Source organism: Clinocottus analis, unplaced genomic scaffold (genome assembly GCF_023055335.1).
Source record: "Clinocottus analis isolate CAN_PGR_092001 unplaced genomic scaffold, fCliAna1.0.p SCAF_44, whole genome shotgun sequence".
Classification (NCBI taxonomy): Eukaryota; Metazoa; Chordata; class Actinopteri; order Perciformes; family Cottidae; genus Clinocottus; species Clinocottus analis.
In genome coordinates, this window is record NW_027176198.1 from 235,573 (window position 1) to 250,572 (window position 15,000).

At 52.9% G+C, this 15,000-nt stretch overlaps 1 protein-coding gene across 5 annotated transcripts in view; it reads right to left on the bottom strand.

Moving 5' to 3' along the window:
• Positions 1-4,238: 4,238 nt before the first annotated feature.
• The window catches only part of ankfn1a (ankyrin repeat and fibronectin type III domain containing 1a), a 24,439-nt gene continuing 13,677 nt past the window's right edge, over positions 4,239-15,000 (bottom strand). For 3 of the 5 annotated variants that reach the window (XM_068599206.1, XM_068599203.1, XM_068599207.1), the window contains 18 exons: positions 14,617-14,827; positions 12,173-12,355; positions 11,711-11,824; positions 11,357-11,454; positions 11,092-11,182; positions 10,885-10,992; positions 9,320-9,413; positions 8,981-9,113; positions 8,425-8,541; positions 8,102-8,311; positions 7,825-7,991; positions 7,512-7,665; positions 7,239-7,407; positions 6,965-7,131; positions 6,641-6,878; positions 6,322-6,514; positions 5,473-6,211; positions 4,239-5,049 (listed from right to left, as the gene is read on the bottom strand). In XM_068599206.1, the coding sequence (XP_068455307.1) occupies positions 5,479-6,211; positions 6,322-6,514; positions 6,641-6,878; positions 6,965-7,131; positions 7,239-7,407; positions 7,512-7,665; positions 7,825-7,991; positions 8,102-8,311; positions 8,425-8,541; positions 8,981-9,113; positions 9,320-9,413; positions 10,885-10,992; positions 11,092-11,182; positions 11,357-11,454; positions 11,711-11,824; positions 12,173-12,355; positions 14,617-14,827 (3,180 nt within the window). In that variant the 3' untranslated portion in view covers positions 4,239-5,049; positions 5,473-5,478. Of the gene's footprint in view, positions 5,050-5,396; positions 6,212-6,321; positions 6,515-6,640; positions 6,879-6,964; positions 7,132-7,238; positions 7,408-7,511; positions 7,666-7,824; positions 7,992-8,101; positions 8,312-8,424; positions 8,542-8,980; positions 9,114-9,319; positions 9,414-10,884; positions 10,993-11,091; positions 11,183-11,356; positions 11,455-11,710; positions 11,825-12,172; positions 12,356-14,616; positions 14,828-15,000 lie in introns of those variants that run through there. The other 2 variants (XM_068599205.1, XM_068599204.1) reach the window with 2 other exon arrangements.

A 15,000-nucleotide genomic window follows, 5' to 3' on the forward strand; every position in this document is an offset into this window, starting at 1 on the left:
AGCGGACGGGTACAAGGCGGCGAAACCCGGCGGGGGTTCGGGTTCGCACGGCGGCCCGGCGGCGCCGCAGCGCTCCCCGCTGGGCCAGCGGAGGCAGGAGGGCGCCGGGTCGGGCCAGCACCAACACAAGCATCCGGGCCTCTCCAAAGCCGCGGCCTCGCCGACGCCGCGAGACAGAGCCAACCAGGCGCTGAGCCTCCGGGCGCTCAACCTGCAGAGCGTCAGCCGGCCGCCGGGCGGCGCCGGCCCACAGGGGAACAGCGCCGGAGCGCCGACGCCGCCGAGGTCCAGCCTAAGGAGCGCCGGCTCAAAAGGAGGAGCGGCAAGCGGCGGCAAAGAGACTCGAACGGCGGCGGCCGGCCAGAGGTCCGGTCCGGCGGCCGGCGGAGAGCCGGGCCGGCCGCGGGAGGACCGGGGGAAGGAGGCGGCGCCGAAGACGCCGGGAACCGGCGGCAGGCACGCGCTCGCCTCCCAGAACCGGAGCCTGAACGAGCTCAGCACCGGCGACTCCGACGAGACCAGCAGCAGCGAATCGGAGCGGGACGATGACGCCGGCGCGCCGTTTCCCGCCGGCGCCGGTCGGCCAGGACTGCTCGGCGGCGCCGGAGCCGGCGGCGAGGAGTCCGACCCGGAGACGGACTGGCGGCCGGCCCGGAGCCTCCTGGAGCAGGTGTTCGTCACCGACGTCACGGCCAACTTCATCACAGTCACGGTGAAGGAGTCGCCCACCAGCGTCGGGTTCTTCAACTCGCGGAACCACTGACGGGCCGCGTGCTCTCGGGTTCTGCTCGCTCTCGGGGTTCCACGGGTTCTTTCTGTCAGGGAGGGAGAACGTTGTTCTTTCCACACACAATTTAAGGGGTTCCGCTGTGGAACCGACACAGTGCTGCGGAGACGCCGTGCACTTAAAGAGAACCCAGGAGAACCATCTGGCACTGAACCGTAACGTTCTCTTCGGTTCCCCCGCTGGTGAAGAAGAACGTGAAGCTAAAAGAACAACAAGAGAACGCTGAACAGAGACGTTCACCCAGCGAGAGTTATGGATCTGTTGAGGAGGAGGAAGAGGAGGAGGAGACTCCTCTTCCTCCTCCTCTTCTTCTTCCCCATCCTCCTCCTGCCTCTTCTCCCCTCCTCTTCCTCCTCCTGCCTCTTCTTCCCTCCTCTTCCTCCTCCTCCTCCTCCTCCTGCCTCTTCTCCCCTCCTCCTCCTCCTCCTTCTCCTCATCCTCTTCCTCCTGCCTCTTCTTCCCTCCTCCTCCTCCTCTTGCCTCTTCTTCCCTCCTCCTCCTCCTCCTCCTCCTGCCTCTTCTCCCCTCCTCCTCCTCCTCCTCCTTCTCCTCATCCTCCTCCTCCTGCCTCTTCTTCCCTCCTCCTCCTCTTCCTCCTCCTCCTCCTGCCTCTTCTTCCCTCCTCCTCCTCCTCCTCCTGCCTCTCCTCCTCCTGCCTCTTCTCCTTCTCCTCCTCCTCCTCCTCCTCCTCCTCCTCCTCCTCCTCCTCCTCCTGCCTCTTCTCCCCTCCTCCTCCTTCTCCTCATCCTCCTCCTCCTGCCTCTTCTTCCCTCCCCCTCCTCCTCCTCCTCCTCCTCCTCCTCCTGCCTCTCCTCCTCCTCTTCTTCCTCCTCCTCCTCCTCCTCCTCCTCCTCCTCCTGCCTCTTCTCCTCCTCCTCCTCCTCCTCCTCCTCTTCCTCCTCCTCCTCCTCCTCCTCCTCCTGCCGCCTCTCCTCCTCCTCCTCCTCCTCCTCCTCCTCCTCCTCCTCCTCCTCCTCCTCCTCCTGCCTCTTCTCCTCCTCCTCCTCCTGCCTCTCCTCCTCCTCCTCTTCCTCCTCCTCTTCCTCCTCCTCCTCCTCCTCCTCCTCAGTGCCTCAGGTGTTGGACCTGAATCTAAACTAAATATGTGACTTCAGCATGTTTAACGTAAATATTAAAAAACAAACAAGTGACGTAAACGTTCTCATCCACAAACAAACGGACAAACAAACAAACAAACAAACAAACACCCCGCTGGGTTTCCTCTCCACTTCTTGGGACCAAAGCTGTTTCTGAATGTGATTGTTTACTTGTTGTTGTTGACAGTATTTCTTGCACTAACAGAACAACGTGAGCTTTTTTACATTTGAACATTTCTGACCTTTAATTTATATATTTGTAAATATCCTGTTTACAACCTGAATAAAGTATAAACAACAACAACCTTCGTTTAGTTTGTTCTCTCCAGGTTATTGATCTGTAGGTTATTGATCTGTACGTTACTGATTTATTGGTTATTGATCTGTAGGTTATTGATCTATAAGTTATTGATCTGTAGGTTATTGATCTATAAGTTATTGATCTGTAGGTTATTGATCTGTAGGTTATTGATCTGTACGTTACTGATTTATTGGTTATTGATCTGTAGGTTATTGATTAGAGCAAAGATGTAAAAGTATGTATATACACTGTGGAAATACTCCATGACAAGTAACAGTCATGCAAAGTACATCAATGTATTTAAAGTTTTAAATACATTGATACATAATTGTCATAAAGTATTTAAAGTTACTGCTGCGGCTCACTTACCCAGAATGCATCAGCGAGGAAGACGAGGTCTTTGGTCCCCAACAATGAAACGTCTCTTTGAATCAAAGACAAACGGTTCAAGAGCACGACACCAACGAGTTTATTTCTGCTGTCCAGTCATGTGACTCCAAACGCATTCCATAAAAAACAACAACAACAACAACAACAACATTTCATCCTTTTGCTGCAAATAAATAAAAGTCAGAAGAAATGAATTCATAAAGATGTAAAAATACACAGAGACAAGTTTTTGTTTTGTCCCTCAAGAGTTAACCAACAGTTTCTGAGTCGCGCGCGTGTGTGTGTGTGTGTGTGTGTGTGTGTGTGTGTGTGTGTGTGTGTGTGAACACGTTTAACATTTCACAATAAAAGCCTTTGTTTACGGAGCGGAGCCTTGAAGTACTACTGGAGGATTACTGCAGAAGTAGTACTAGTATTTATCCTGCAGTACATGGATAAATACTTTACTACTGTAACCTCATTAATGCTGCCACAGGTGTTAATGCTGCCACAGGTATTAATGCTGCCACAGGTGTTAATGCTGCCACAGGTGTTAATGCTGCCACAGGTATTAATGCTGCCACAGGTGTTAATGCTGCCACAGGTGTTAATGCTGCCACAGGTATTAATGCTGCCACAGGTGTTAATGCTGCCACAGGTATTAATGCTGCCACAGGTGTTAATGCTGCCACAGGTATTAATGCTGCCACAGGTGTTAATGCTGCCACAGGTGTTAATGCTGCCACAGGTGTTAATGCTGCCACAGGTATTAATGCTGCCACAGGTGTTAATGCTGCCACAGGTGTTAATGCTGCCACAGGTGTTAATGCTGCCACAGGTATTAATGCTGCCACAGGTGTTAATGCTGCCACAGGTATTAATGCTGCCACAGCTTTTATTCCATAAGTGCAAACAATAAACACTTTAACGAGCGTGCAGACGAGCGAAGCGGAGGAGGAAGAGGAGTAGGGAGAGGAGGAAGAGGAGGAGGAAGAGGAGGAGGAGGGAGAGGAGGAAGAGGAGGAAGAGGAGGAAGAGGAGTAGGGAGAGGAGGAAGAGGAGTAGGGAGAGGAGGAAGAGGAGCTCTGCTGTTTGTTGTTGTAATACTTGTTTTGGCCACAAGAGGCGGAATACGTTTGTGTTTTAATTTCTTTATTCAAACTTAAAATTTAATTGAAAAATAGAATATTCTGAGATCATAAAATCATATACACATTAAAATACGTTTAAATATAAAGTCATGAATTTAAGTTACAATAGAAAGTCATAAATACGGATAATAAGAAATAATAAGAAAGTTAAAATATAAAGAAATATATTTAAGTTAAAATATAAAGAAATATATTTAAGTTAAACATCAGGTCATGAAATGAACTCATGAGACAACATATATATTAATATGATAAATACTTATTCTGTCTTTCAGGACCTTTACCTACAATCTAATCGGAGAAGTTCATATCTATCTTCTGTCTTATTCATATTATTATATTATATTTTAAATAATTTCATAATTCATAATTTAGTTCATCATTTAAACTTATATCGCCTTTTGAGGACAAAATGAGTTTTAACAACAACAGATATGTCAGAACAAGCCCCCCCCCTCATCCTACCCCCCTCCTCATCTCCCTCCTCCCCTCATGCCCCTCCCCTCTCCTCATGCCCCTCCCCCTTCCCCTCATGCCCCTCCCCCCGCTGGACTCAAAGCTTCAGTAACAAACTCACCACAGATACAAAAACACTTCATGCCGAAGAAGAACAGCTGAGAGGCTCCAGCAGGAAAACATCTGCAATCAGCAGCTCCGGTGCTCTCGGGTCGACATTCATCAAGTCCCTGAACGCACCACAACAAAGGTCAAGGTCATCGCCTGAACACGAGGTCATCGCCTGAACACGAGGTCATCGTCTGAACACGAGGTCATCGCCTGAACACGAGGTCATCGCCTGAACACGAGGTCATCGTCTGAACACGAGGTCATCGCCTGAACACGAGGTCATCGTCTGAACACGAGGTCATCGCCTGAACACGAGGTCATCGCCTGAACACGAGGTCATCGTCTGAACACGAGGTCATCGTCTGAACACGAGGTCATCGCCTGAACACGAGGTCATCGCCTGAACACGAGGTCATCGTCTGAACACGAGGTCATCGCCTGAACACGAGGTCATCGTCTGAACACGAGGTCATCAGGACTCACAAACAGACCAAACCGGACGTCACTTCAAGTCGAGAAGAACACAGAAAATACATACATCTCTGATTCATGAGACATGCAGTCAAGGTGTGCAAAGGTCCTGGTGAGAGGAAGAGGAGGAGGAGGAGGAGGAGGAGGAGGAGGAAGAGGAGGAGGAGAAAGAGGAGAAGTGCTTGGTTTCTCGTTGCATTGATTTTCTCTTGTAACAGTCGAGGCCAGTCTTGGTTCTGAGGCTTGGAGGAGTTGAACCAGCAACTTTAGTCTAGTTTACAATCACTGGAGGTCTGAGGGGGGGCACTGTGAAGAGACAAAGAGACAAGAGACAGAGACAAAGAGACAAGAGACAAATAGACAGAGAGACAAAAGACAAAGAGACAAGAGACAGGGAGACAAGAGACAAAGAGACAAGAGACAGAGACAAAGAGACAAGAGACAAATAGACAGAGAGACAAAAGACAAAGAGACAAGAGACAAAGAGACAAGAGACAAAGAGACAAAGAGATAAAGAGACAAGAGACAAGAGACAAAGAGACAAGAGACAGGGAGACAAGAGACAAAGAGACAAGAGACAAAGAGACAAAGAGACAGGGAGACAAGAGACAAAGAGACAAAGAGACAGAGAGACAAAAGACAAGACACAGAGACACAGGTACAGAGGTGTTTATGATATTTTACATCATAAATGTGTTCATGTTTTAAATGAGTTTAAACATTAATCACCGGCGGCTACAGCGTGCTGCTGAGGATCTCTGACACCTGGGCGTTGGTTTGGTCGTCTGAGTCGACGTCCTGCGTGGCCACGCCTCCCTGCGGCTCCTCCCCCTCCACCACCACCAACACTCCCGTGGCCTTCGCGGCCTCCTCTTCCTCCTGCCGCTCCTCCTCCCAGCGCCTCCTCTCGTGGTCCTTGCAGGGCTCCACAAAGATCCTGCGGACGTGGGGCCGCGGGTCCCGCTGCCGGCCCTTGCGGCTCTCCAGGACGCAGGAAGCGTGGCTGACGAAGGAGGCGGGGCTGACGAAGGAGGCGGGGCTGACGCAGGAGGCGGGGCTGACGAAGGAGGCGTGGCTGACGCAGGAGGCGGGGCTGACGCAGGAGGCGGTGCTGACGCAGGAGGCGGGCGGCGGCGGGTCCGGCTGCTTGGTGTAGACGCCCTGGGATAAGGGCCCCGTGTGGCCCTCCCCGCTGTGGCCCCGGAGCCAGCGGGGGGGCCCGCTGAAGTACTGGCCCCGCTGGCTCCTGGAGAGCAGCTTGCGCCTGGCGGGGGGGTCAGCGAGGGCCACGGCCGCCTGGGGGCCCCAGGACAGAGAGAGGCCCTCCAGGGTCCTGGCGGTGTCGGACACGGCCGGGGCCGGGGGGAGGAAGGGGGATGTGGGGGAGGGGCCGGAGAGGGAGGGGGAACGAGGGGGGAGCAGGGGCGAGAGGGGGAGGGGCAGGTCTGTGGGGGGGCAGACGCTGTACCTGAGAGACCAGGACACATTTAGAGAATCAACCAATCAGGAAACAACTCAGTAAAGACCAGTTAAACCAGGAGAGAGACCAGTTAAACCAGTAGAGACCTCTGAACCGACCTGAGCTCGTGGATCTGCAGCACGTCCGGGGCGCTGCCGCCCAGCGAGTGCAATGCCTGCTGGGAAAGCTGCGGCGGCGGCGAGTAGAGCAGGTCCAGCTCTCGGGGGCTCAGCGCGTCGCTGGAGTCGTAGTCGCTGTCGGTCGGCAGGAAAACCTCCGAGGACCCGTCGTCATCGGAGAAGAGCATCGAGTCTGAGGGGGGTGTTTACGTGTTTACATGTCAACGTGTTTACAGGTTTACGCTTGTTAATGTTTGCATGTTTGCATGTTTAAAATGTGTAAAATGTTTTAAATCCGGGCTCCTGAACGGCGACTCACCGCTCGCGGCTTTCCTCCGGCGGCGCTCCGGCGAGGGCGACGGCGTGGGCGACGGCGAGGGCAGGAAGTCCGTGTTGGAGGAGCCGGAGTCGGTCTGGCGCCGGCCGGCCTCGCTCTCCTCCGCCGCGCTGACGTCCAGCAGCCGCCTGACGGGGACGCCGCCGCGCGGCTGCTTGTAGCGCGCACACTGCAGCGCGTCAGAGAGCCAGCGCAGGTCACGCCGCACCTCATCCAGCTGCTGTCAGGGGGAGGAGCTTATGTTACAGGTCAACACACACACACACACACACACCTCTGCTGACGGTTCACCTGTCTGTGACTCACCTGGATGTAGTCCAGGATCAGCTGGTGTCTCTGCTTAGCCGTGGCCACCTCTTCGTCCGTGATGGCTTCTCGCAATGCCTGCTGGGTAATGAGGGCGTCCAGGTCCAGGACGGAGGACAGGCGGCAGTACAGGCTGATGAACTTCTCTTTGTAGGTGCAGAAGTGAACTGACGAAGGAATAATGGATCACAATGATCAATACTGGATGATCATTGTGTGTGTGTGTGTGTGTGTGTGTGTGTGTGTGAGTGTGTGTGTGTGTGTGTGTTGTTACCCAGCTCAAACATCTGCAGAGGGAGGTGCAGGAAGCCTGAAAGGGGCGTGTACGGGTTGGACTGTCCGGGGGCGGAGCAAACATCGTCAGCCGCCGGCAGCAGCAGCAGGAAGGAGACGCCGTGACCGAGCTCCACCACCTCATGGGAGTAGAGCCGGAAGAGCCGCGCCTACACACACACACACACACACACACACACACACACACACACATGAAATAAAGACACACACAGAGGCCCTCCATGTGAGTATTGCAGCAGCAGCTGGTCTCTACCTGAGGCAGAGGGAGGTTCAGGTGCTTCAGCAGGGATTTGATTGACGTCTGCAGCTCGTAGTACAGTAAAGGGGCGTGGCTTTCCGCCTGTGGCTCCGCCTCCTCGCCCAGGTCGCCTGCCGCCGAAAGGCTCTGGATCCAGTCCCATTCCTCCCTGAACAACACGGACACTCATGAAATAAGAAACACGCATTAGGGAGGTCATGTGATCATAAATATATATTTATATACATATATGTAAAATAAATATACATTTCAGTGCCGCGGTTTTGTTGGATTGTTTTGTTAGATCATACATGACGACGTCTCTCACCTGGACACGTTGCCGTTGTCCCGAACGCGACTGTGACACAGCAGGTTGGGCGTCCGCTGGGAGACCAGCACCCGGATCTGGTCCACGGAGCTGCTGAGCTTCAGATAGCCCAGGTACAGGCCCGGAGACAGCCGGAGGCCGCTGCGCCTCTGGTACGCCAAGATGTCCTGGAGGAGGAAGAGGAGGGCGGAGGAGGACAGGAACAGTTTACTGAGCACCGAGCGAAGCTAGCGTCAGCACCACCGAGCACCGAGCTAAGCTAGCGTCAGCCGCTCACCTGCAGGGTGATGACCAGCACGTCCAGGGCGTAGGGCTCCTCAGGTGTGCTCAGAGACTTCCTCTGGCTCTGCAGCTTGCTCACCTGCAGCCACTTCCCGCCCAGCGACAGGCTCTCCACGTCGCGCACCGTCACCAGCAGCACGTTGCCGTGCCGGTCCTTGATGGGCTCGTAGTGGACCCGGCCCAGGTTGTGGGTCCCCAGGAGGTTCTGCACACACACGCGCACACACACACACACCCACACACACACAAGCTATTCAAATGGACTGTGATATGTGTACCTGGTGTGTATATGATGTCATACATGACGTCACGTGTTACCTGCAGCTGGCTGGCGGCGCTCAGCATCTTGTGGCGAGCCTGCAGCGTGGAGGACGAGGACGAGGACACGGACGTGCTCTGCTTCAGCCAGCGCACGTCCTCCCACATGCAGGACAGCTGCAGGAGACACACACGGCAACGTGTTGCTCCCATTGACACACACGGCAACGTGTTGCTCCCATTGACACACACGGCAACGTGTTGCTCCCATCGACACACACGGCAACGTGTTGCTCCCATTGACACACACGGCAACGTGTTGCTCCCATCGACACACACGGCAACGTGTTGCTCCCATCGACACACACGGCAACGTGTTGCTCCCATCGACACACACGGCAACGTGTTGCTCCCATTGACACACACGGCAACGTGTTGCTCCCATCGACACACACGGCAACGTGTTGCTCCCATCGACACACACGGCAACGTGTTGCTCCCATTGACACACACGGCAACGTGTTGCTCCCATTGACACACACGGCAACGTGTCACACCTTGGTGAACCACAGGAAGTCCTGCATCAGGCGCTTTGCATGCTGGGTAACAGCCTCACCTTGGTGAACCACAGGAAGTCCTGCATCAGGGAGCTGCTGTACGAGTCGTCCACCTCCACGATGGGGATCTGGTCCTCCGCCGTCACCAGAAGGCTGTCACGCTGGTAGAAGACCGCCGCCAGGTACACGCCCCTGAGGACAGAGGACACGAGGACAGAGGACACGAGGACAGAGGACACGAGGACAGAGGACATGAGGCCAGAGGACATGAGGCCAGAGGACATGAGGCCAGAGGACATGGACCAGGACCAGAACCAGGACAGGAACTGCTGATATCATTATTTTATTAATAATAATATGATGATATGAATTATATAATAATAAAATATTAAAGGAACCTTTTCAGAGTTTTCACAAACTTGTTGGAGGAGTTGAAGAGATGCTTCAAACCTCTGGAGACGGACTGCTTCCTGCTGGACTGGAGCTTTGAGTCTGAGGAGGAGGAGGAAGAGAAGGAGGAAGAAGAGGAGGAGGAGGAGGAGGAAGAAGAGGAAGAGGAGGAGGAGGAGGAAGAAGAGGAGGAGGAGGAGGAAGAGGAAGAAGAGGAAGAGGGAGATTTATTGATTGTTGTCAATAACATTTATCTTCTTTTGTAAATTGTCAGTGTTGACAAAGGTCAGTGTGTGTGTGTGTGTGTCTATGTGTGTGTGTGTCTATGTCTATGTGTGTGTGTGTGTGTGTATGTCTATGTGTGTGTGTGTCTATGTCTATGTGTGTGTGTGTGTGTGTGTGTCTATGTGTGTGTGTGTGTGTGTGTCTATGTGTGTGTGTGTGTGTGTCTATGTGTGTGTGTGTGTGTGTGTGTGTCTATGTGTGTGTGTGTGTGTCTATTTGTGTGTGTGTCTATGTGTGTGTGTCTATGTGTGTGTCTATGTGTGTGTGTGTGTGAGAACATAATCTGATCTCCTCTCCCTCCGGCCCGACGAAGACGAAGATGAAGACCGACTGCTCAGTTTTACTACGGTCACTAAACGCCTCACAGCCACCTCACACATGTTGGTGAGGAAGAGGACGAGGAAGAGGAGTTCTCTGTTCTCTACCTGTTCTCTGTTCTCTACCTGTTCTCTGTTCTCTACCTGTTCTCTACCTGTTCTCTGTTCTCTACCTGTTCTCTGTTCTCTACCTGTTCTCTGTTCTCTACCTGTTCTCTACCTGTTCTCTGTTCTCTACCTGTTCTCTGTTCTCTACCTGTTCTCTGTTCTCTACCTGTTCTCTGTTCTCTGTTCTCTACCTGTTCTCTGTTCTCTACCTGTTCTCTGTTCTCTACCTGTTCTCTGTTCTCTACCTGTTCTCTGTTCTCTACCTGTTCTCTGTTCTCTCTGTTCTCTACCTGTTCTCTGTTCTCTACCTGTTCTCTGTTCTCTACCTGTTCTCTGTTCTCTACCTGTTCTCTGTTCTCTACCTGTTCTCTGTTCTCTGTTCTCTACCTGTTCTCTGTTCTCTGTTCTCTACCTGTTCTCTGTTCTCTACCTGTTCTCTGTTCTCTACCTGTTCTCTGTTCTCTACCTGTTCTCTGTTCTCTACCTGTTCTCTGTTCTCTGTTCTCTACCTGTTCTCTGTTCTCTGTTCTCTACCTGTTCTCTGTTCTCTACCTGTTCTCTGTTCTCTACCTGTTCTCTGTTCTCTACCTGTTCTCTACCTGTTCTCTGTTCTCTACCTGTTCTCTGTTCTCTACCTGTTCTCTGTTCTCTACCTGTTCTCTACCTGTTCTCTGTTCTCTACCTGTTCTCTGTTCTCTGTTCTCTACCTGTTCTCTGTTCTCTACCTGTTCTCTGTTCTCTACCTGTTCTCTGTTCTCTGTTCTCTACCTGTTCTCTGTTCTCTACCTGTTCTCTGTTCTCTACCTGTTCTCTGTTCTCTGTTCTCTACCTGTTCTCTGTTCTCTACCTGTGCAGGTTCTCACCTCCGCAGCAGTAGTGAGTGTGTGTGGCTCTGACTTGCTGCAGCAGACGCTCCATGGCTTCAATGTGGCCCCGCCTCCTGGGCTGCCCACCGCCATCCTCCCTCCAGTCTGAACAGGACCAGAGGAGAACGTGAGGAAGAGGAGGAGCAGGAGGAGCAGGAGCAGGAGGAGCAGGAGGAGGAGCAGGAGGAGGAGGAGGGAACTTACTGGACGGCGCTGCAGAGGGAGGCAGGGAGCAGGCAGGAGGACCCCAGCCCTTCATGTTGTAGGCCGACACACGGACGTAGTACAGTCGACCCTGAAGGAGAACACATGAACACACCTGGAGTCACACACAACAACACACAACGGCACCGGGAGAGGGACATGAAGAGACACACAAACATAAGGAGGAGGAAGAGCAAGAAGAAGAGGAGGATAAGATAGAAGAGCAAGATGAGGGGGAGGAGGAAGAGGAAGAGGAAGATGTTACCGTGGTGAGGCTGCTGATTGTGCTCTTGAGGGTCTGCAGATTATCCAACACCATCTCTCCATCACACAGAGAGAAATCCTTCAGGCAGCTCCACTCCACTACACACACACACACACACACACACACACACACACACACACACACACACACACACACACACACACACACACACACACACACACACACACACACACACACACACACACACGATTAGAGACGAGCAGTGAGAAGGTTAACGGTGATTTCCTCGTCTCAGGAGGAACTATCGATTTTTAATGAAAAGACGGTTTACTGCCAGCGCTGTGTGTGTGTGTGTGTGTGTGTGTGTGTGTGTGTGTGTGTGTGTGTGTGTACCTCTGTACTTGGTCACCACGGTGGAGTTGAGACACTGCGGCTCCTGGAAGCTGACGGTCAGGGTGGTGCTGCTGCTCACGCTCAGACGGACCTTAGACGGGGCCTCCGGGGCACCTGAGCAGGGGCACAGAGCGCCGTCACACGCTACACGCCACACGCTACACGTCACACGCCACACGCCACACGTCACACGCCACACGCCACACGCCACACGCCACACGCTTATAGAAACATGACTGAGGGATCGAGCTGCTCTGTGATGAAGTCTTGTGTGACAGCGTTTAGCTTCCTCAGTTTTTCATCTTTTCAGTCGTTTAAAATAATTTGCATGTTTCAATTTTCAAACATGTTTGTTTTGCATCTTTGTGGTTGTTTTGCATCTTTGTGGTTGTTTTGCATCTTTGTGGTTGACCAACAACTGAACGAATGCATGCAGATGTCACCTCTCACACACACACTCACGTGCGTGCAGGAGGCCCGTGGTCATGCGGCGGTACAGCCTGCTCCTCCACTCCCAGGCCTTCAGCTGCTTGTCCTCCAGCGACACGCCGTCCCGCTGCGCCTGCGAGGCCGCGGCCGCCGCCCGCCGCTCCGCCTCCGCCACCAGAGAGCTGAGGTGGGCCTCCCGACTGGCCACGCTCACGACTGGGACGGGAGCACACGCTTAAGCACACGCTTAAGCACACGCTTAACCACACGCTTAAGCACACGCTTAACCACACGCTTAAGCACACGCTTAATAACACGATTAACCACACGTTTAATAACACGTTTAATAACACGTGTATTAATGTTTAGGGGGACGGGAGAAGACTTGGACTGCAGGTTCTCCAGGTTCTCCAGGTTCTCCAGGTTCTCCAGGTTCTCTCCAGTCTGAGTGACAGCTTGTTTAACTGCTGTTGCTGTCATTACTCTCACAGCCTGAAGGGGGAGACAAAGTACACCGAGCGGCTCCATCGCGTGTACTTTCATGTACTTTTAGTCCCGTGATATGTAGAGAGGATACATGTGATATAATAATAATATGAGTAATTATGATATTTCATTAAAACTTGAAATTGTAAACGAGATTCATACCGTTTCTACTCATGTAGAAATACTCATAACACACACGCACACACACACACACACACACACACACACACACACCCAGACACACACACACACACACACACACACACACACACACACACACACACACACACACACACACACACAGACACACACACACACACACACACACACACACACACACACACACACACAGACACACACACACACACACAGACACACACACACACACACACAGACACACACACACACACACAGACACACACACGGTTATCAAACACCTTTTTTTATATTCGGTAAATCTTGTGTGTCTTTTTCAACAAACATGAAAAATTTAGAATAAATAAATATTTCTTCTGACGGAAGGCGCCTCCTGCAGGAGGAGCAGGAGAGAGGAGCAGGAGAGAGGAGCAGGAGAGAGCAGCAGGAGAAAGGAGCAGGAGAAAGGAGCAGGAGAGAGGAGCAGGAGAGAGCAGCAGGAGAAAGGAGCAGGAGAGAGCAGCAGGAGAGGAGCAGGAGAAAGGAGCAGGAGAGAGGAGCAGGAGAGAGGAGCAGGAGAGAGGAGCAGGAGAGAGGAGCAGGAGAGAGGAGCAGGAGAGAGCAGCAGGAGAAAGGAGCAGGAGAGAGGAGCAGGAGAGAGCAGCAGGAGAAAGGAGCAGGAGAGAGGAGCAGGAGAGAGCAGCAGGAGAGAGGAGCAGGAGAGAGGAGCAGGAGAGAGCAGCAGGAGAAAGGAGCAGGAGAGAGGAGCAGGAGAGAGGAGCAGGAGAGAGCAGCAGGAGAGAGGAGCAGGAGAGAGGAGCAGGAGAGAGCAGCAGGAGAGAGCAGCAGGAGAGAGGAGCAGGAGAGAGCAGCAGGAGAGAGGAGCAGGAGAGAGGAGCAGGAGAGAGGAGCAGGAGAGAGCAGCAGGAGAGAGGAGCAGGAGAGAGCAGCAGGAGAGAGCAGCAGGAGAGAGGAGCAGGAGAGAGGAGCAGGAGAGAGCAGCAGGAGAGAGGAGCAGGAGAGAGCAGCAGGAGAGAGGAGCAGGAGAGAGGAGCAGGAGAGAGCAGCAGGAGAGAGGAGCAGGAGAGAGCAGCAGGAGAGAGCAGCAGGAGAGAGGAGCAGGAGAGAGGAGCAGGAGAGAGGAGCAGGAGAGAGCAGCAGGAGAGAGCAGCAGGAGAGAGGAGCAGGAGAGAGGAGCAGGAGAGAGCAGCAGGAGAGAGCAGCAGGAGAGAGCAGCAGGAGAGAGCAGCAGGAGAGAGCAGCAGGAGAGAGGAGCAGGAGAGAGGAGCAGGAGAGAGGAGCAGGAGAGAGGAGCAGCAGCCTGCGGGGGAGTGGGAGGTGCAGCTAAGTCAAGGCTGAAGTCGTCCGTCTTTTACAGCGAGAACAAAACCAAGAAGCCGAGAGGCTGAAACATTTCCATCAGAGGGTCGAGGCTGCAGAACAGAAGATGAACTGAAAGCTTTTACTTAAAGCAGAAGCTTGTTTGTTTGTTTGTTTGTTTGTTTGAAGGCTAAACTCAACCAATATGCATCCAGGAGATATTTCAGACTTTAATACGTCTGCTGAGAGTTTAATACCAATCTTATTTTTGAGTCTTTCACCTGCAGGACAACTTTTCATTGTACATTACAGTACTATCAAGTACTTTTAGTGCTACACATGTACTTTGATGTACGTTCAAACTGATTGGAGTACGTCCTCCACCACACGAATACTTGTTACCTCCTCCTCCTCCTCCTCCTCCTTCTCCTCCTCCTCTTCCTCTTCCTCATTCTTCTTCTTCTCCTCCTCCTCCTCCTCCTCCTCCTCCTCCTCCTCTCTCTCTATATATAGCGCCCCCCTCAGGCGGTACTCACAGTGAGGACTCTCCTTGCCGCCGGCCTTCAGCAGCAGCTTGGCGACGGGCGTGTTGTTGGTCATGACGGCGATGTCCAGCGGCGTGAGGCCCTGGCTGTTGGGCGTGTTCAGGTCCAGCTCCTCGGCTGAGAACTGGTAGAGGAGGATCTGCACCGAGTCCAGGTCCTGCTGCTCCACGGCCTCCAGCAGGCAGTCGCTGCCCTGCATGGTCTGAGAGGAAGAACATGGAGGGTGAAGGACGCGCCAGAGCTCACACCTTCTTCTTCTTCATGGAAAGAACATCAACAGCTGAGTCGTCACTTCAACGCATGACTTTATAGCTTTTGTGTACTTCATCGTTGTAATTGTGACGCTTCTCGTCTTTGACAGGTCACACATGCATC